This window comes from Chrysemys picta, chromosome 9, assembly GCF_011386835.1.
Source record: "Chrysemys picta bellii isolate R12L10 chromosome 9, ASM1138683v2, whole genome shotgun sequence".
In the NCBI taxonomy this organism is placed as follows: domain Eukaryota; kingdom Metazoa; phylum Chordata; order Testudines; family Emydidae; genus Chrysemys; species Chrysemys picta.
In genome coordinates this window covers 53,930,399-53,952,715 of record NC_088799.1, presented here as the reverse complement: position 1 = coordinate 53,952,715, position 22,317 = coordinate 53,930,399, and the positions used below count along the sequence as shown (strand labels likewise).

The following is a 22,317-nucleotide window of genomic DNA, read 5'->3' as shown; positions in this document are numbered from 1 at the left end:
ACACACTGGGCTATTTCCCTGTTTACACAGTGCGTGTTATTCCCTTCCATTCATGCTACCCACATCAGTAGGATATAGGCATGTGTCTGTGAAATAGAGAAAGCTTCACATGGTTAGTTTAGAAATTGGATCTCTCAGCAATTCTCTAAGAGCTGTTGGCAGTTTTTTAGACTTTGGGTTGGGGAGCAAAGAATTAAAATGTCCTCGGGGGAGGGGTTGGGGGTTTCTAACCAGCAAAACAGGCAGGGCCAGATCCTCAGCTGGTGCAAGTCAGCACAGCTCCATTGACACCTGTCACACCATTTACACCAGCTAGGGTCTGGCCCAAAGAGTGCACTAAAGCACATGGGGGGAAAAGGTGCATTTCAAAAGGTGCGTGGTCGCTAACATGTTTTAAAATGTTAGCGTAGACAGGGCAAGTTGTAGTTTTAACACCTCTAGACCTTGTCTATAGCAGGGTTTTAGCTGTGGCATTTTAAACAAAACACCCCTCTCTCCCAGTGTGGACATCACCTTCACCCTTCATTTACAGGGTAATAAATCCACCTCTTTGTTGACTACAGGAAGAAAGAACTAAACCAGTTGAGAAATCTCTCACACTTTTAACTGTATTAACAACTAAGTTGTCCTTGCAGAGATTTTCCAAGCAAATTAATATGATTTTAAGGCAGTGTTTTCTTTTTCACACCATGATCCTAAGAATTCTCTAACAAAAAGAGATGCTGTGGGTTAAACAGTAGGGGGCCAGATCCGTAGGTGGTGTAAATCAGCATAGCTCTCCCACCTGTTAATCTGGTCCTATGTATCTGTGCCTCTCTTATTGTGAACAACTATCTCAACAAGAAACTTGCATTGCACTATACTGCGAGTATTCACTGTGCCAAGAACTACTGTACCCCCAAATCTACATGTATTGCCCTGCCACATGCTTGCCAGCTTCTCTTAGTACTTGGTATTGCAGGAGGACGAGGGAGTTTGAAATGCTGCGTTTTAACAAATGCACTGAGTTCTAGGAGCTAAAGTGTGAATCAGGACCAATGCTGCTGTTGGTAAAAGACTTGGGAAAATTTGAAAAGCAAACATGTCTTCATTCTCCCAAGCAGCTAAGGAAGAAAAGTAATACAAAGTTAAGCTCCTTACCTTGATATTGCAAAAGATGTTCCGGTAACAGGTGCGACAGCTTTTGGGGCTACTGCTGAAGCCTGGAGCTTTGCTGTTTTCAGGCTGAACTCCCATTGTTTGATTAGAATTGCTGTTGGAGGCCAATGCACACAGTTAGTTTCCTCTCTCTTTTCCCTAACTTGCCAGTAAATCAGAAGTGTACCAAAATGCCGAAATGCTCAGCTGTCTGTTGATATAAACCTCTCTCCTTCCCTTCCTCCAGCCTGGATTCTGATAAGTCACAACTGAAAGCTGTCCAAGCATGTGAGACTTAGTGAGTGTGAGCATGAAGTTTTTATAAGACTGTTCTCTGGAATAGTGATGATGAAACTTTATTTCTCCTCCCTCTTTTCTTGTGTGTATAAAGAGAACTTTAAAGGCGCAGGGAGGCTGAGCCAGGCTCACACACCACCCATCCCGAGCAGGTATGGGTAACAATCTGTCACACACATGACATTCCAGTGACAGGTCAGAGCTCTCTCTCCTCCCTTCTTCTCCCCGTCCCCCCACGCCATGTGGATCATAAAAGACACCAATTCAGAGTTGGATCCCTTAGGCAGTGCTGCAAAATATTTGATACAGCTTTCCCACCATAAAGATATTCATGGCCTCAATCACCCTCTTCTCGCCCCCACAAAAATCCCTTTTCCCAGCAGAGTTTGTATAACCTAATGAAAGCCAGAGGCTTCTGGAAGAGGGGCTTTGCTAGTGCCGATCTTATTAACACAAAAGGCACCAATATATCACAGTGATGGGCAGCAGAACAAAGCCCTAAAAGATGGGAAAGGATGAAGGGATGCCTGTTTGTTGTGCAGACTATGTTTGTGCTGATCTGCCTTTCATGTCTCTAGCAGGTGAGATTGGCAAAGGGAAACTTTTAGAAGTAGAGAGCAAGAGAAAGGAAGAAATCTCTCTCTCAAGCAGGTGGGAGGTTTGCAGCACACACAACGCTAGCATGCTCTGCTCTCTGCTTGTTTTCACTTGCAAAAAACCTGCATTTGTAAATTTCCAGAGAGCTGTTCTTTCAGAGACCTTACTGGGGTTATGTTTGCACAAAGAATTGATTTATTTAAACTGCTTTACCAGGGGTGGGGGGGTGGGGAGGAGGAGTGGAGGGCAGGTTTTCATTTGCTCAGGAGGAGGAGCTGGGTTTCAATTTGAATATTTTCTCAGAAATGCCAGACTGAATAGATGATGCCGGAGGCTTTCCACTGTGTACGATCATGCAGGGGAGAGAAAACCTGGCAAAGGGATCCCCTAGGAAATAGCGGCACAATAGCAGTCTAATTTATTTTAGTGTTCAAGTGCCTTCACACCAAACAGCCTAGTTGTAAATTGCTTCTTTCTAAGGGCTGTGCTAGTAGGGAGGTGATCTTGGGGATGATCAGACAACCTGTATATAAAGCTACACATGATCCTGCACACTGCTTCATGTGGCCAGATCCCTGTGCCCACACAGGAGCCCTTTGACTTCAGTGGGGCTCTGAGTAGGGTGACCAGATAGCAATTGTGAAAAAATGGGACAGGGGGTGGGAGGGTAATAGGCGCTTATATAAGGAAAAAGTCCCCAAAAATGGGACTGTCCCTTTAAAAATGGGACATCTGGTCACCCTAGCTCTGAGTGGATACTGGAGTCTCCCTGCACAAAGTAGTTTGCAGGATTGGGGGCACAGCTGGTGCTAAACACAGAGCTGAGTGAATAATTCTCTTGAAGCAATTTAAGCAGTTAATTTAGCCTCTTTTTGCACACAATTAACCTGTGGAACTCATTGAGAAGATATCACAGAGTATACCCCTTTAGCAGCATTTATTGAGATATTAGACATTTAGATAACAAGAGTATCTTGCGTCTGACGAAGTGGGCATTCACCCACGAAAGCTTATGCTCCAATACTTCTGTTAGTCTTAAAGGTGCCACGGGACCCTCTGCTGCTTTTTAAAGAATATCCAAAGTCATAATAGTTTATTTTTTTGGTATTAACAAGTGTTTTTGAAGGGCTTCTGCACTTCAGGTGAAGCTCTGGGTTAGGAAAAGCTTTTCCTGGGGGAAGATTATACCTCCTGCAGAGTTTCTTCCATCTTCCTTTGAAGTACTTAGCCATTGTTACAGACAGGCTATTGGACAGTCTAATCTACTCTGGCTAGTCCTATGTTCTTTTTTCCTTCTTGCAAAGTGTCCATGAGTTGATTGTGATATCTTTATATTCATTCATTATGAACAGTCAACAAATATCTTTTTTAAACTTTAGACAGCTCACAAATGTAAACTTGACCAGAACTGATTAGCTGTGATTGGTCAGGTAAGTCACATGGTATTGTTTCCACTTCCTGATTGCAAAAACCTGCAAACACTTCCACCATGAAGACTAGACTTTGCTTTCCAAGAATGTTTGGGCCAGTAACCTTTGATTACTTTCCTTAGCAGAAAGTAAAGACAGTAAGGGAGGAGCAGAGCAAAGCTAATACTTTAAAATATCCCAATTAATACTTAGGAACTCTTTTTTGCAGTACTTGGCCAACTTTAGTAAATAAACTTCTGGGTGAGCTGCTGGGGCTGCTCTGGATTTTAAATTGGGAGCCGCTTAGCATCAGTTATAGTGGCTCAGCCAGGGAGAAACTCCCCATTAAGTAACAGAATTGCTGCCTGAACAACACAGGGGCAGGTTTGAATTTGAGACTGAGGTGAGTTAGAGCTGGATTTGGGGCCCACAACCCTGCACTCAAGGATCCCCACTGATTCCAGGGGCCTAAGAATACTCAGATTTCCTTTAATCTCTTCCCCCACCCCCTGTGCAATTACAGCCTTGAAAAACGTAGATCACCAAGGCTGAGAGCCAGCCACTGATTTCCCCTAAAGCTCCTCAGCCTTGGGCTGACAAGACCCTGGCCCTAGCCAGGGCCGGCTCTAGCTTTTTTGCTGCCCCAAGCAGCAAAAAAAAGCGCCGCCCCCCCCGAGGCCTCCCGCCAAGCGCCGCCGGAAACCCCCCCCCCCCCCGAGCACCGCCCTCCCGCACTGCCCCCCCCGCTGAGCGCCGGAACCTCCCCCCCCCCCCCCGAGCGCCGAGCCCCATGCTGCCCCCCCACCCGCCGAGCTCCAAGGCAGTGAGGGTCAGGCCCAATCTCTGTACAAGGAGATAGTTACACTTGGGGTGTCAGCGCCCTGTGCAAACTGCTCCTCCTGGCTAGGAGCCAGTTGCTTGTATTTAGGTGGGGTGGGTGTCAAAATTATGTCACAGTCCCCCAAGCCCATCTCAAAAACAGAATGGGCCAACTGGGTCTGAAGGTACCAGGCAGACACCCCATTTTGTAACAAAGGGTGTATTTCTACTAATCAGTATAGCTCTCCAGTAAACAAGCGACATAACACCCGCAAAGTCTGATTCTGCGTTGATGGGAGTGTTGCACCTCAAAAGTGTGTTTTCTGCATTAATGAAGATAGCAGCAGGTTGCACTGTGCAGGGAGTAACTTTACCAAATGGCCCATGTGGAGCTTAAGTGCTTTGCTGGATCAGGGCCCAAATGCCTTATCTGGAAAGGGTTTTTTCCCTACTTTATTTGCAAACCCCCCCCCCCCCCCGCCCAAAAAAAGTCTTCACAGATGGATTTAAATTCACCAGATCTACTTTAAAATAAAAATAAAAACAACAACAAAACAAACAAAAAACTCAACAGCTGCTGGCAAAGAGCATCAGCCCACAGTACAGGGCACATCACCTCTAGCCAGGTCATCAGCAATCTCAGAGGTCTGATGTTATTTGCAAACTGAGACACTGTATCATGGAAGAGAATAACAATTAGAGATGGGAAGCCGATTGTGATAAAATACTCCTAGGCTAGATGGGGTCAGACCAGTAGCCAATGTACTAATGCTTCTGTTCCCACGGCTCAGCTACAGTCCTTGTCAGCAGGACATTCACTTACCATGCTGTACTTACCAAGCAAGACCCCAATCCAGTTAAAGTGAGTGCTTAAATCCCTTGATGTTAGGGTTGGGCCTTAAGTACGTGCTGAAGTGCTTTGCAGAACTGGGGCCTTAATGTGGATTAGCACCTGTGGAAGTAACAGCCTCGAGCAGTGCTTGCACCTGCAGAGTGCCATTGCTATAACTGTGGTTGAGCCTGTGCAAGGGGTTCAAAGGAGGGAAGGCTCCTTACATCACACACTTGCGCAAGGGCCACACACAGGGGTGAAAGTAAGTCAGTACGATGTACCGGTAAAAAGTGGCCACCAGTACCAGCCCGTACAGGTGACTTTAAAGTTCTGTTGTGGCTGCGCTTTAAGGACCCTGCTTAAAGCACTGCAGCAGCACTGCTTTTGCCCCCACCCCTGGGGCCACTGATGGGTGGGCAAAAGGAGCAGCTGCCCCAGGGCTGGCAACTTAAAAGGACCCAGGGCTCTAGCCACTGCTGCCACAGCCCCAGACCTTTAAATCGCTGCTGGAGCCCTGGGCAGCACAGGCCAGGCAGCATGGATGGGCTGGCTGGGGGACACTGACCCCCAGCCCCACCCCTTCTACCGGGCCCGGAGCCAGCCCCATACCAGTAAGAGTTCAATTTTACTTTCACCCCCGGCCCCACACAACCTGCCAAACAATGACTGATTTGCAATGAATATTCAGTGGCTACAGACAAAGCCATTTGAGCACCTTTATGTAAGTAAGGACAGATCTCCTCCCACTACGCACAATGGCTAAGACACTGTAACTGATGTATAAACAATCAAGCATAGCCATACTAAGTGCCAGCCCAACAAACTCACACTGTCATGGTAGGCTCTTTCCCTCTTAAGCATCACCATCTATGGCAGAGATTCTGCAGGCCAAATTTATACCCTTAACTACACCTGTGCCACCCCATTTTCTTCAGCAACACCTGTGCAAACCCACTCCAGCCTAAGAGGTTACGCAGGTGCCACTGAAGGCATTATCTGCAGAAGGTGCTTCATTACTCAGTGAATAGTCAACTTAGCCCAGGCCATCATGGAGGTGTGGTCATACCTCTCAGCTATTGTCTACTTATCAGAGAAACCCCATATTCTGGACCCAAATTTACCCCCATTTGGCACAGAGCTTGTGGTCTTGCTCTTATATTATTTTAAATTACAGCCCTCAAAACAATGAGTCATGCAACAGAGGTGGAAAACATATTTCTGCTGAGAATGTGAATCCTGCCTCATCTTAAGAATTCTCCATATCTTCCTAATTTTGAATCTTTGCCCCACAGTTGAGTCTTGACAAGCTGAGTGGTATAGCTTGTGGATTTAGTGCAGAGGAAGAAACTGATTTACAGCACAGAGAGGGAGAGGAATTTAGTTTCAAATTCTTATTATTACACTTTGTTATGTGAGATTGGCAAAATTAAGTACTAGCTGGAAAAATCACAGTGTGTGGTTTGGTTTGGTTTACAGTGCCTCAGAGATGCATTTCTTTTTGAGGCTTTGAAATCAGATCCTCCTTAAAATGGTCATACTTTTTGCACTGCCACGGGATGACTCCACACTGGAATTAAACACTTGGAATTAAAGAAAAAGGAATCAGTGCAGTAAACTGAATGCGAGCCCAACCACTATTGGCATTCCCACCTGCTGCCAGGGCTGGCTCTAGGTTTTTTGCCGCCCCCAAGCAAAAAACAAAAAACAAAACAAAACAAAAAAGGGTGGCCAGAATGCCACCCTTGGAATTGTGCCTAGAGCCGGTCCTGCCTGCTGCTCTAAGATTGCCCTTGCCAACTGGTCACATGTGGGAGGTGGTGATGGGCAGCAGAATAGGACTATAAAATAGTTAGCTAGACAGTATTCCCAGAGGGTAGAAAGCAGGAAGTTGGTAGCTTATTTCAGAAATGTACGGCCAGAATACTAGAGGTACTGGCCCCAATCCTCAGGTCTGGGTGAACTCAGTCTACATCAGCTTGGCTACTCCCCAGTTCTAAAGCCTCAGGTCTTCTCTAAAATAATCCCAGCTCCCCATTGCCCCAAATGGCCATTCAGGGGACTGGGAATACTCCATCCATGCCCCTTTTTCCCAGCTATGGTAGGGACTTCAGGCACCCAGCGATTCCCCTATGCGGAATTTATTCCCATCTGCTGAGATCCACCAGCTTTGCAGTCCCTTTGTGCCATGAGAGTGGCTCAAGGAGGCCATCAAAGATCCTAACATCAGGCCCATTTCCCCCCCATCAGACTGTTTGCCCCACCTCACTCTCCTCCAAAGCAGCAATCAGAGAGAAGTATATCGGGTCTGATCCACCGCTCCATTATTCCAGTTTCTGGCTGGCACCACCTCATTGATGGCAGAGAAGCTACACTGGTGTATAAGTGGAGGGACACCGTGGGGAATCAGGCCTTTTTAAACAGGTAGAAACAAATATGGTTAAGTGGAGCCTGCATCAACCAAAAACACGAAGACTCTGCCCAGCCTGTAGATTGCTTCGTCCCCTCTAAGGGTATGTCTGCACGTGCACAGCAGTGGGGAGGTATGATCACAGCATGTGTAGATGGACCTCAGCTAGTTTCTGTCTAATTAGATCGAGTAGCAATAGCAGTGAAGCTGCAGCAGCATGGGCTGTGGCTACTTGAGTATGTACCTAGGGTCTGCAGTGGGTGGGGCTTCACTGCTATTGTTACTGGTGATAGCGTCGATCAACATGTGGTGTAACCGCATCTTCCCATTGCAGTGCAGACATACCTGTAGCAGCTTGTGCTACACAAGGCTGGTAAAGAGTCTTGATGAAATCTGCCTGCCTCCCCAGCCCAGGCAGCTTTAATAATAACTGGAACTCTGCTCATTTCCTTCATATTTGTGCCAAAAAAGTTGGGGGTGCCTCTAAGGGGTGAGGCCCAGACTGGCTGCTCTCCTCCATCTGGTTTTAATCGGGCACTGGCCGATAACTGGATTCCAGGTCTCAATTGGACTCCATCCACTCTACCCAACCCATTCCTCTCAGTGATCTTTGGCCTGCAAGTTCTCAATAGCAGCACCACACACACAGGTACAAGGAATTAGCAGCAAAAATAACACTGCTTGTTCCTGAGGCAAGACGAGATACTGCTGTTTGTTCTCTGGGAGGGACCTTTGTCCACGACAGCAGCAAGTGGTATAATTTCACAGTGCTCTGTACATGCTGATTGGGGGTGGGGGGGACAACCAGCTACACTGGAGTTGGGCTCAGCAAAATGTTTAATTATTATTATTTTAAAATAAAAGGCATTTAATTCACTGCAGCCTTCCAATTAGCTTCTAGAGAACGCTGGCCTGGCATTTTAGTATAGCCACTGACTGATCTTCCAATGCAGAGACAAAGCCACTTGGCACCATCCATACAGCAGAATGGAAGTATAGTGACTCCTGGGGGGAAATCAAGCACTTCAATCACTGTTGTCTTCCCCACAGCCAGCTGGGAGAGGGGCAGTCTACAGCTGTATATAACACTTCATGGAATATTTCATGTAACGTGTTGATGCAAAATTGCAAGCTAGCGAAGATACAACCAGAAACCTTTGGGCTTCGGCTCTGAAAGGCACGGCACACGGAGTTGCACATTCTTAACAACAGTGAATATTTTGGTCTTACTGTTTTTTCCCTCTTATGACCGAGAAGATTCATTGGTACAGGAACACCTGGTATTATTATTACTTTTATATTACATTGCAGGAACCTAACTCAGATCAGGGCCTCATCATGCTTGGTGCTGTACAAATACAGAGTAAAAAACAGCTCCTGCCCCAAAGAACTTACAGTCTAAATAGACAAAGGAAGGACTTTCCCCATTTTACAGCTGGGGAGCTAGGGCAGATAAAGCGACTTGCCCAGCATTGCCTATGGCAGGGCTGGGAGCTAAAGCCCACATCTCCTAAATTCCAGTCTGGTGACTTAACCATGATGTTCTGATAGTGAGACACTTCGACCCAAAGCTGAATGTTTCTTATTATTGTCCATGGAGCATTGTTAATATGATCCACACTGTACAACACAGAGCCACACAATCAATGCTAGTCAGGCAGGATAGGTCTGACACACAGAGCTGATTTTCAAGAGATTCAGCATGGTGCAAGCACACTGACTGCTGAGCTCTCTTGAAAATCTGGCTCCCTAGTTAGGTGCCTAAATGGAAGCTGAGTACTCTGTAAATGGAAGTATCAGGGGGTAGCGGTGTTAGTCTGTATTCACAAAAACAACAAGGAGTCTGGTGGCACCTTAAAGACTAATGGATTTATTTGGGCATAAGCTTTCGTTTTCGAAAGCTTGTGCCCAAATAAATTTGTTAGTCTTTAAAGTGCCACCGGACTCCTTGTTGTTTCTGTAAATTGAGTGAGTGTGCTGAACCCTTGGAAATCTGACCAAGAGCTCTTTTGAAAATCTTGCCCACAATGCACCAGCTGATAAGGTGAGAGATAAATCTCAAAACAGTGGAAACATTGCCTGTCATTTTATGTGAAATTATCCACCCTGATGGATTACCGGCGCTAGGCTTTGTGGAGGACATGAGCTAGAAGGAGGGGGCTGAGTGAAGAGAGGTTGGTCATTCAGCACAGGGCCAGGAAGGGCGCTCTGAGGTGTGGAGAAGACTACTGAAGTGCACCTGGGTGGGAAATGGTTTCCCCATCCCATTAAACTTTTTCAAAAATATTCCTATTCTGTATCAGAGCAAAGCTGAGACCTTTGGAAATTTTTCATATAAAAAGAGAGAGAGACACACACCCCAAAATGGCCAAAAGTGAGGTGGCTAGGGCCCTCACTTGGGATGTAGGAGAACCAGGTACAAGTCCTTCCTTTGAATCAGACAGATTAGGGACTTGAAGCTGGGTCTCCCACATCCCAGCTAACTGCCTGAATCACAGGGCTGCAGAGTTAGTCTCTCTCTGGCCCAGTAAACATTTAATTATTTATATAAAGCAGAACAGCTCAGGAGGAAAATGGAGATCATCCTGTGACACAAAGGCCCCTTGGCAAAGAGGCCTCTCATCTTTGCAAACAACTCTTGTCTCAGACCTACAAACTCACTACATCAAATACATTGCTTACAGGGTAATTATCCATAAAAGGTAACATGTAAGGTCTCTACTGAAAGCATATCCTGGCACAATGTGTGTATGGGTGATTGATATTTAAGGAATAACATAACTATATTGATGTTTATGCCCTGATTGTCGTGAGGTTAAAAGGTGTCACCAGGCAGTAATATTATTCAGTGATGGCCTATTCATGCAGAGGAAATGGCCACCCCTTCCTGGTCAGCCAGCAATGTAACCAGCCAGCCAGGCTAAATTGTCCACCATTGCTGCATCCCAGAACAGTCAATGGAAAACCATCAAAGTCAACTGCAAACAATCAAAACCCCTTGGAGGTCAAGAAGGAACATTACAAGAGACAGGGGTTGGCCCTGTCTATGGATAAAGACAGACTGTTTCAGTATAACTTAGGCTAGGTCTACACTACCCGCCTGAATCGGCGGGTAGAAATCGACCTCTCGGGGATCGATTTATCGCGTCCTGTCGGGACGCGACAATCGATCCCCGAATCGACGCTCTTACTCCACCAGCGGAGGTGGGAGTAAGCGCCGTCGACAGAAAGCCGCAGAAGTCGATTTTGCCGCCGTCCTCACAGCGGGGTAAGTCGGCTGCGATACGTCGAATTCAGCTACGCTATTCACGTAGCTGAATTTGCGTATCTTAAATCGACTCCCCCCTGTAGTGTAGATGTACCCTCAGAGTGGGGAGAGGCCCTCTGGATCCATTCACTGAGGAGCCATCTTGTTGAGTGGGGGTGTTTTTCATGAAAGTTTGAATCCTAGTTCCTGGGAAGCCAGCCAGATCTGCAACAGACTGAACTTTGGGGGAATGACCAACTCTATTAGATAGGCAAGGGAACTATTGATAAGTGTAGTCCATAGTTCACATTTTATTATCTTGTTTTGTATTGTAACCATTTGTTTCCATCACACCCTTTTGTTCCTCTCCCTATTCATTCTTAAATAAACCTTTTGTTTCATTACAAGTGCTGTATGTTACACCGGAGCAGTAGTTTAAGGTAAAACTGGGATAACACTGCTCCTTTGGGGCAGAGGATCTGGGATGTCTGAGTAGCCAGTGTCAGGGGCTTGGTACCACAGGGGGATGCTTCAACGGGACTGAGGTGCACTTTGTGTTAACCTGAAAGGCAAAGTCAGGGCTGTCATAGACCGAAGGAAAGTGCTTGAGTGACTGAAAGGCTGGTGGTGTCAGGGAGCTGACACCCTATTAAGTACCAGCACGACTCCCTCAAGCTGAAGGCTGGGGGCAACAAGGTGATTCACAGTCCTGGAAACATCAAGAACTGTTACTCCAGTATAGGCAGTGGTTTGGGTACTCCACGGGGATTTAGAAGACCCAGATTCAAGTCCTTGCTCTGATTTGACCCGAAAAACTTTTCCTGGTGAAAATTTTGTTGGAACTGATAGGTTCCCATGAAAAGTTTTGGCTGTGATGAAATGGCATTTTCCAACAAAATCCTGTTAAGTCAAAAAATTGCCAACCAGATCTATGCCAAAGGGGCATGAAGGCAGATTGCTTGATAGAAGGGTAGACAGCAAGAGTGGGTGGGGGATTATGGCATATTGAATGATCTTAGAGAAGTAAACAAAGAAAGCCCACTATGGAATTGTTTGGGGTTTGCTGGTCTCTCAATTCATGGGCTGGGCCGTTCCGAACAGCATTAAGGCATATACTACATTATCCCATTAGCTTCTAAAAATGAATTTGCTGCAGCTGCATTTGTGCCCTTTCTGTAAGTGTTGCCCATGAACATCTGAGTATAACTGTTCACTGAGATTTCACTGTGAACCCTGCAGGCTTGAGTTCTCACGGGCAGAGACTTTTAAACTTGCCAGTGCAAGTAGTTTCCACTGGAAATACGGGATGGGTCATTACATGACACAGCAGGGGGTCAAAACTCTGCCTCAGAGCTCTGGCACAGAGGCAAGTAAGGAAGCCAGACAAGGATCTACCCACTCTCTTCACAACCAGGGCTGGGTGAGTGCACACAATTACCTTGTGTCAGTGACTGTGGTGATGACAGCAGCTTACAAACTGTGACAGCCAGACTGGTTTCACTCTACCAATAATCATCTTTGATCAAGATCAGAATTGCTGGTAAGAGGAAGCAACTCCTGTTGCTTGAAAGACAGACTGAACTGACTCACAGGCTAACGCCTTCCTTCAGAAACAGCAAACATTTGCAAGAGGGCTTATCAGCATCCCAAAATGACTTCTTCCAACAGCAGACAACCAGTTCCTCCCAGGGTGGTGGATTGCAAATGTTATCTCTACCTTCCGAGGAACATTTGAGAAAACAAAGGTTGAACCCAAAAGAGGAAGTGACGGTGGTTAACCCCCTTGGGGTGTGTCTAGATTAGGAGAAGAGGTCAAGGTTAGGTTGGGGTCAATTAACATGGCCCTGACCATTTTCCTAGCACAGATTCATAGTAACACTCTAGGCTCCCCATTAGAGTTGATCTCGACCAGATAATTCAGGGCAACCTATTTCTACGTTAGGGAAAAGGCTGGAGTTAGCTAACGTATTAACTGACCCTACCTTAAATTCAACATCCTAGGCCTGGTCTACACTACGGGTTTAGGTCGACTTTAGCAGCGTTAAATCGAATTAAGCCTGGACACGTCCACACGACGAAGCCCTTTCTTTCGACTTAAAGGGTCCTTTAAACCGGTTTCTTTACACCACCTCCGACGAGGGGATTAGCGATAAAACCGGCCTTTGCGGGTCGGAATTGGGGTAGTGTGGATGGAATTCGACGTTATTGGCCTCCGGGAGCTATCCCACAGTGCTTCATTGTGACTGCTCTGGACAGCACTCTCAACTCAGATGCACTGACCAGGTAGACAGGAAAAGACCCGCGAATGTTTGAATTTCATTTCCTGTTTGCTCAGCGTGGAGAGCACAGGTGACCACGCAGAGCTCATCAGCACAGGTAACCGTGATGGAGTCCCAGGATCGCAAAAGAGCTCCAGCATGGACCGAACAGTAGGTATGGGATCTGCTCGCCATATGGGGAGATGAAGCAGTGATAGCTGAACTCCGTAGCAGTAAAAGAAATGGCAAAGTATTAGAAAAGATCTCCAAGGCCATGAAGGACCGAGGCCATAACAGGGACACACAGCAGTGCCGCGTGAAAATTAAGGAGCTACGGCAAGCTTACCACAAAGCCAGAGAAGCAAATGGAAGGTCCGGGGCAGAGCCGCAAACTTGCCGCTTCTACGCGGAGCTGCATGAGATCCTAGGGGGTGCAGCCACCACTACCCCAACCGTGTGCTATGACTCTCTCACTGGAGAAAAACACAGGGAAGACGGTTCGGGGAATGAGGAAGATGAGGATGGAGGTACTGTAAATAGCTCACAGCAGCAAGGAAGCGGAGAAACCGGTTTCCCAAACAGCCAGGATATGTTTGTGACCCTGGACCTGGAACCAGTAACCCCCGAACTCACCCAAGACCCTCAGGGCACACAGGAGACCTCTGGTGAGTGTACCTTTGTAAATATTTGTAAACATTACACATGGTTTAAAAGCAAGCGTGTTTAATGATTAATTTGCCCTGGCAATCGCGGCCAGTACATCTACTGGAAAAGTCTGTTAACGTGTATGGGGATGGAGCGGAAATCCTCCAGGGACATCTCCAGAAAGCTCTCCTATATGTACTCCCAAAGCGTTTGCAAAAGGTTTCTGGGGAGGGCTGCCTTATCCCGTCCGCCATGGTAGGACACTTTACCACGCCAGGCCAGTAGCACGTAGTCTGGAATCATTGCATAACAAAGCATGGCAGCGTATGGTCCCGGTGTTTGCTGGCATGCAGACAATATCCATTCCTTATCTCTCTTTGTTATCCTCAGGAGAGTGATATCATTCATGGTCACCTGGTTGAAATGGGGTGATTTTATTAAGGGGACATTCAGAGGCGCCCGTTCCTGCTCTTCTGAACAGAAATGTTCCCCGCTGTTAACCACGCGGTGGAGGGGAGGGGTGAAGTGATCATCCCAGAGAATCGTGTGTGTGTGGGGGGGGTGGTTTACTTGGGTTTGTGCCGCATGTTAACCGGGAAACCGCAGCCCCTCCTTTTACATTGAAAACCCATTTTAAATGGACAACCCAATTCATCCTTGATATGGGAAATGCGCTGCTGTTTGCAACCTTTCCCGCATGTTAAGAAGGTTAAAAAAGCCAAAACACTGTGGCCTACCATGGCTGCCTGCAAGCCGAAATATGCGACCTTGTAATGAAAGAGTGTACCCATTGTTCTCTAAAATGTGTCTTTTTTAACCACCTCTTCCTTCTCCTCCACCAGCTGCAAATGTTTCTCCTTCGCAGAGGCTAGTGAACATTAGAAAGAGAAAACGTAGGACGAGGGACGATATGTTCACGGAGCTGCAGATGTCCTCCCACGCTGATAGAGCACAGCAGAATGCGTGGAGGCAGTCAATGTCGGACATGAGAAAAGCACAATATGAACGAGAGGAGAGGTGGCAGGCTGAATGGCGGGATGAAAAGAGCAAGTGGCGGGCTGAAGACGATAGGTGGCGTCAGCTTGCAGACAGACGGCAAGAGTCAATGCTCCGTCTGCTGGAGCATCAAACTGATATGCTCGAGCGTATGGTTGAGCTGCAGGAAAGGCAGCAGGAGCAGAGACCACCGCTACAGCCCCTGTTTAACCAACAGCCCTCCTCCCCAAGTTCCGTAGCCTCCTCACCAAGATGCCCAAGAACACGGTGGGGGGGCCTCCGTCCACCCAGTCACTCCACCCCAGATGATCGCCCAAGCATCAGAAGGCTGGCCTTCAATAAGACTTAAAGTTTTAAAATGCAGTGTGTCCTTTTCCATCCCTCCTCCCCCACCCATCCCAGGCTACCTTGGCAATTATCCCCCTACTTCTGTGAGGAACTAATAAAGAATGCATGAATGTGAAAAAACAATGACTTTATTGCCTCTGCAAGCGGTGCTCGAATTGGGGAGGGGAGGGTGGGGTGGGGTGGTTGGTTTACAGGGAAGTAGAGTGAACCGGGTCGGGGGGGGGGGGTTTGGAGGGTTCATCAAGGAGAAACAAACAGAAGTTTCACACAGTAGCCTGGCCAGTCACAAAACTCGTTTTCAAAGCTTCTCTGATGCGCACCGCGCCCTGCTGTGCTCCTCTAACCGCCCTGGTGTCTGGCTGCGCGTAATCAGCGGCCAGGCGAGTTGCCTCAACCTCCCACCCCGCCATAAAGGTCTCCCCCTTACTCTCACAGATATTGTGGAGCGCACAGCAAGCAGCAATAACAATGGGGATATTCTTTTCGCTGAGGTCTGAGCGAGTCAGTAAGCTGCGCCAGCGCGCTTTTAAACGTCCAAATGCACATTCCACCACCATTCGGCACTTGCTCAGCCTGTAGTTGAACAGGTCCTGACTCCTGTCCAGGCTGCCTGTGTACGGCTTCATGAGCCATGGCATTAAGGGGTAGGCTGGGTCCCCAAGGATCACGATAGGCATTTCAACATCCCCAACGGTTACTTTCTGGTCCGGGAAGAAAGTCCCTTCCTCCAGCTTTCGAAACAGAACAGAGTTCCTGAAGACGCGAGCATCATGTACCTTTCCCGGCCATCCCACGTTGATGTTGGTGAAACGTCCCTTGTGATCCACCAGGGCTTGCAGCAGCATTGAAAAGTACCCCTTGCGGTTTACGTAGTCGGTGGCTTGGTGCTCCGGTGACAAGATAGGGATATGGGTTCTGTCTATGGCCCCGCCACAGTTTGGGAATACCATTTCAGCAAAACCATCCACTATTGACTGCACATTGCCCAGAGTCACTACCCTTGATATCACCAGGTCTTTCATTGCCCTGGCAAATTGGATCACAGCAGCCCCCACCGTAGATTTGCCCACTCCAAATTGATTCCCGACTGACCGGTAGCTGTCTGGCGTTGCAAGCTTCCACAGGGCTATCGCCACTCGCTTCTCAACTGTGAGGGCTGCTCTCATCGTGGTATCCTGGCGTTTCAGGGCAGGGGAAAGCAAGTCACAAAGTTCCATGAAAGTGCCCTTACGCATGCGAAAGTTTCGCAGCCACTGGGAATCGTCCCATACCTGCAGCACGATGCGGTCCCACCAGTCTGTGCTTGTTTTCCGGGCCCAGAATCGGCGTTCCACGGCATGAACCTGCCCCAGTGACACCATGATTTCCACATTGCTGGGGCCTGTGCCTTGTGAGAGGTCTATGTCCATGTCAATTTCCTCATCACTCTCTTCGCCGCGCTGCAATCGCCTCCTCGGGTGGTCCGGGTTTCGCCTTGGCATGTCCTGGCTCTGCATATACTCCAGGACAATGCGCGTGGTGTTCATAGTGCTCATAATTGCTGCGGTGATCTGAGCGGGCTCCATGATCCCAGTGCTAGCTATGGCGCCTGGTCAGAAAAAAGGCGCGAAACTAGTATCTGATGGACCAGGAGAAGGAGGGCGGGAGGGAGGGAGGGCCGAGTGACGACATGGCGTACAGGTACAGGAACAGGGAATTAAAATCAAGAAAGGTGGCTGTGCATCAGGGAGAAACACAAACAACTGTCACACAGAATGGTCCCCCCAAAGATTAAACTGAAAACCCTGGGCTTAGCAGGCCGTTGATTTCACGGAGGAAGGGGAAGCAAATGAATACAGAACAAATCTATTTTTTACATCTTAAGCTGGCAGCCGACGGTGCAGCATGAGTGATAGCCTCTGCAGTCTGATGACGACGGATACCAATCGTAATATACCATCTTCTACCAAAAGGCAAGGGGCTGCTGCTGTGTAGCAATGCAGCCCCACGTCTGCCAGCCCCACGTCCGCCAGCACCCAGCATCGCCCTCGGCCTCTTCTGGGTGCTTAGCAGACAATACTGGGCAATTGGCAGAAAATAGTATACTACGACTGGTAGCCATCATCATCGAAACAGTAGCATGTCTGCCCAGGTGGCCATGATTGACAGCCACTCCAGTACGACGATGATGGGTACCAATCATAATATACCATCTCCTGACAAGGGGCTGGTGCAATGCAGCCCTACGGCTGCCAGCCCCACGGCTATTACTCATGCTACACCGTCTACCGCCAAAAGGCAGTTAGCAGCTGCTGCTGTGTAGCAATGCAGTCCCATGTCTGCCGGCACCCAGAGGACATATGGTGACGGTGAGCTCAGCTGAGCTGAGCGGGCTCCATGCTTGCCGTGGTATGTTGTCTGCACAGGTAACCCAGGTAAAAAGGCGCGAATCTATTGTCTGCCGTTGCTGTGACGGGGGGGGAGGGGCCTGACGACATGTACCCAGAACCGCCCGCGACACTGTTTTGCATCATCCGGGCATTGGGATCTCAACCCAGAATTCCAAGGGGCGGCGGAGACTGCGGGAACTGTGGGATAGCTGTGGGATAGCTATCCATAGTGCAATGCTCCGGAAGTCGACGCTAGCCTCGTACTGTGGACGCGGTCCGCCGACTAGAGCACCTAGAGCATTTTATGTGGGGACACACACAATCGGCTGTATACAACCGATTTCAATAAAACCGGCTTCTATAAATTCGGACTAATTTCGTAGTGTAGACATACCCCTATTCTAGACAACCCCCGTGAGGGATGGTGGTGCAGACAAGCCTTTGTAGATAGTAAATCAGGAACATCAAATAAACTTGAAAGGTACAACAAGGCTGTGAGGATGATTTGGGAGACTGGATACCAGAGGGATGTGACTTTAGCAGGCTGAGATCCTGGAAGGGCCAGGGTGGGAGAAAGAGAAGCCTTACATTTCTAGAGAGTAGTGTAACTGAACCCCAGGGGAGCCTATCTAGATGAGCTTTGCAGAGGTTCAGACTAGATCTCTTAAGCAGACTTTTTTTGTCTGATCACTGTATGCTGAATGTCTTGCTTATAAATAGGCTACTTGAGTTTCAGGGTCAAATTCCTCCCTGCTGGTAACTCCTCTGAAGTCAGTGGAATTACACAAGGGCGAAGCTTGGTCTTTAGACTGTCGGGGGGGAGAGGGTATGGATACCCATTATTTTTAATGGAATCTGAGCATATAAATCCTCAGACAGATTTTAAAATCTCAGCCTTTGAGCATTTCACTCTGAATAGCCCAGAGAGGAAAATAACCTTCAACATTCAGAAAGAGGAAGTGAGAAACGGATGATTGGAGCATACCTCACTTGGGATTCTCAGTAAAAAGGGCAGGGATTAAGAAATCATTTCCCATCATTTGCAAGTCTGTGGCCAGATGGGTGCCTGGTAAATGTCTGCTGACCATGAATGAGAACCTAGCATAAGGGCGACAGGATAGACCAGTAAATATGGTCCAGACCAGTACACCCATAGTAATACTTTAATGAAATAATTGTTTGTTTTGCGGTAGCACCTCAGAGTCCTGCTCACAGAGCAGGAGCCCATTGCCCGACAGTTCAGACCTCAAAAAACTTACAAGCTAGAATGTCAGAGTCCTGTACCAGAGGCAATTACGTGACTCAGACAAGAATCTAACTACCCCATTCAAAGCAGGATTGCATTTTCGGGCAATTGCTTTGTGTGAATGCGATGAGAAAAAATTTAATATAACTCGGTTCCTTGACAATACATTTTACAGTCATCTCATTATGCCAGGAATGATGCCTTAAGCAAAGCTGGTGTGAGAAAGATTTAACATTTTGCTAAAATTCCCTATTCCTGTTAGTCTGCTACCTTGCTCTACTTCTACTTCTGCAGGAGAAATTCAAACCCTTTCAGGCTCTGCTGATTATAAGAGTTACGCTCCCACAGTCAAGGAACAGAAACAATAATGTGGTTTATGTGCCTCGTCACAACTCAAATCTCAAATATCAGGGAACAATAGCAGCAGCTAAGTGTTTATGATCCAATCATAGAGGGACATAAGTGGGATGAAAAAAGTAAGTACAGTTGATTAACAAAGAATACTCTAGAAAACTGCATTCTACTCACCGCAAGTCGAGAATGAGGCTGAATTAATCAATCACTTTAAATTATTCACTCAATCCTAGTCAAAATGGTTGATCTTATTTCCACACTGGGAAGGTAATGGAGTGCCTGCGAATACGGGTTGTAAGGTTTGCAAGAAAATGGATCAGAAAGCTCTGGCTTAGTTGTTGACCTTACACCTGCCTTTCCAGCAAGCATCATAAGCCAAATTCCAGGTTCCCACCATTGACCCAGTTTTGTTCCTGCAGCTGTGGTAGACTGTAAATTGCAAGGCAACGCCCAGCTCAGAAATGCATATGAGGCAGGAAGGGACAGATGGGAGTGAGGGTTGTCTTCCTTGGAAGGCTATTGAAAGGCAGCTTAAGTTATTTTTGTGATGTCTTAGGGCTGAAGTTTTACAATGTGCCCTGAATAAGGGGTGGCGCATGGCTGTGCAGCACCAGCCACCCCGAGGCATCAACCTGTGACTATTCTATAGGGGCTGTTACTCTGTGCCCATCGCCGTGGTGTTTCAGTGCCAGCCCGTAGCACAACGCCTGACATGCCCACTCAGGCACCCCTCGCTCCCCGGGGCAGTAGCCTGTGCTGACCCCTCTCCCCTACATAGCTCCCTCTCCACAGCAGCTCCCTGCCCAACAGCAGCTCCCCCTCCCCCCCCCGAACCAGCAGCCAGGCACAAGGGGGCGCCATGTGCTCCCTGGCTGGGTCACAGGGACAGGCTCATGACAGAGCCCCTGAGCAGCTCCCCACCCAGGTACTTGGGGGACTGGCGGGGTGCAGAGAGGACCGCTCCTTGGGCTGCTCGTGGGGGGACAGGGCAGGTCCCCAGCACACCAGGTGTCAGGCCCTCCTGGCCCTACTGCTGCGCAGGCTCCATTGGCTCCAACCACAAGGCCACCAGCCCAGCCGCCAGCCTGGCCCCTCCAGGCTCAGAGCCACCCGATCCAGCAGGGCCCTGCCACTAGCTGTTGCTTTTTTCTGATGGGAGGGGGCAGGGGCAGGGGCAGGATGGGCTGCTCCACTTTCCACGGAGGGAGAGGTGAGGGCGTGGAACCTCCCGGCCTGGGAAGCTCCCAACAGTTCAGGGCCTGCTCCCCCCCGCTGTGAAAAGTGAGCTGGCCCAGCCGTATCCCTTCCCTCCTCCCCTGTGTATAAATAACTGCCATCTCCTGCAGGCATCCCCTCTGGAGTGGTCTGGGTGTGGGGTTCCCCGCCTCCTCCCTCCCCCCCTCAGCCCAACTGGCTGCCGCTCCCTACCCGGCAGGACCCTCCCATTCTTTGCAGAGCTGGATTGATGCAACCCAGGTGCCCAGGCAGGCTGGCCTTGTGGTTGGAGCCAATGGAGCCTGCATAGAGATAAGGCTGGTAGCACAGGGACCCCAGTACTTACCCCAGCTGGCAGGAGGTATCTGCTTGGGTGGACTGGCTCAGCCTGCTGTACTCTTCCCCTTCTGCCCCACACAAAAGTCCCCTTGTTGGGCCTTCTTAGAGCAGTGAGTCTTAGCGTTAACACTCCATGGAGATGCATGGGGTAGATCCTCCCTCTTAGAGCTATTGTGTCAGGATCTCTGCAAATTCAGGCAGGCATCGCTCCATCGGTTCCCCCTCTCAAAGCTATTGTGTCAGGTTCTCTGCAGACTCAATGCTTGCGTACATGGGGAAAGTTACTGTCATAACTATACAGGAATAATTATACCAGTATAACACCATATGTGGACACTCTTATTCTGGAATAGGTGCCTCTTTATGGTTTAGCGCTTAAACCACTTCCAATGTGACATAAGCTAAAGCAAAAATAGGCCCTCTTATTGCAAAATGAGTGTCAACACAGGGAGTAATAGTGGTAAAACTACAGTGGAGTAATTATTCCAGTATCATTATGCCAGTAAACTTCCGCATGTAGACAAGCCCTGAATCTGCAGAGAACCTAACACAATAGCTAAATTATGCTGCTAAACTTCCCTGTGTAGACAAGCCCTCAGGCAGATGCAACTGCATTAGTTACACTTGGGTCATTGTTTAAGCTTTTCTTTGCAATTAAGAGGGTTAGAACGCTCCCTCCCCACCCCTTATTTTTAATGACAGTTGAGTACCTGAGGTTTTTCTCCTCTTTTGTTTTTCCCCACTGTTCAGTGGATGCTCCCCCACTCACTTATTTGGATCTTTCCCTTGCACCTGTCTATTTTACTGCTCCCCTCCTCTTTTGTTCCTGGCGGCTCAACTCTTGCTACTGCTCCAGTTATGGGTCAGCAGGAAAGTGAAACTGACAAGTAGAGCTGGTTGGGAAATTTTTTCTTACCCTTTTTGTGTAAAATTATGACAAAAAAATAACATTTTTTTCATTTTCATCAACATTTTTTCTTTGAAAATTTTCAGGTTTTGGTAAAAAAAAAAACCTCCCAAAACGATAACCCTCCAATATTTAAGGTTTTTGGTTTCTAAAAACAGAAAGACAAAAAAAAATCAGTTTTTGATTTTTCAATGACAAATGTGGACATTTGATTTCAGAGGAAAAGCCATTTTCCATTGAAAAAAATGTCATGGAAAAGCTTAGATCTCCCGTAGTGACAAGTTTTCCAATCTTTGCTGCACTTCAGACAGATGAAATGTTCTGCAACAACCCACATCCACAAAGGATTAAAACCCAAAGCTGAGATTTTAAAAAGCTGTCTAGGAGACTTGGATACCCAATTTCCATTAATCTTAATGCTTCCAAATCCCATAGGTTGCTTTTAAAATCTCAGCCTAACAATCATTTTATTTCTAATCTGCTTGCTCCCCACTTCTGCCCTTTGCCAAAGAACAAGTAGTGCTGTACAAGCCACTAAAGAAAGTCACAGTGATAAATGAAATAAATACAAAACACTTATAAAACACCACCTGGTGGAGGCAGAAGCCAATCCAAAGCTAGGCAGTTCCAAGAGAATGACTGCTCATGTTTGTTCTCTTAGCACTATTTTATAAGGGCAGGTAAGCCACATTGCTGGGTTGTTTATCAGGGTGTCTTGGAAATTTTTTGGAAAAGGTCTGTTTCACTAGGGAGAAAATTAAAGAAAGATCCAGCACACTTCATTTCTAATATCTGGCTTCAACAGCGGGTTCATGAAGGTCTTTAAATTCTAAGTACTATTCAGTATGTAACAGCAGGTCCCTTTAGATGAGCAGTGCACAATGTAAACAGTAGA

The 22,317-nt window shown here is 47.7% G+C and overlaps 1 protein-coding gene across 2 annotated transcripts in view; it reads right to left on the bottom strand.

Annotated features, from left to right (window-relative positions):
- The window catches only part of SLCO2A1 (solute carrier organic anion transporter family member 2A1), a 98,668-nt gene extending 78,553 nt beyond the window's left edge, over positions 1-20,115 (bottom strand). The window contains exons 1-2 of one of the 2 annotated variants that reach the window (XM_005303635.4): positions 19,136-20,115; positions 1,141-1,252 (exon numbers count right to left, since the gene is read on the bottom strand). In XM_005303635.4, the coding sequence (XP_005303692.1) occupies positions 1,141-1,236 (96 nt within the window). In that variant the 5' untranslated portion in view covers positions 1,237-1,252; positions 19,136-20,115. Of the gene's footprint in view, positions 1-1,140; positions 1,253-5,919; positions 5,943-19,135 lie in introns of those variants that run through there. The other variant, XM_065556233.1, reaches the window with a different exon arrangement.
- Positions 20,116-22,317: the final 2,202 nt, after the last annotated feature.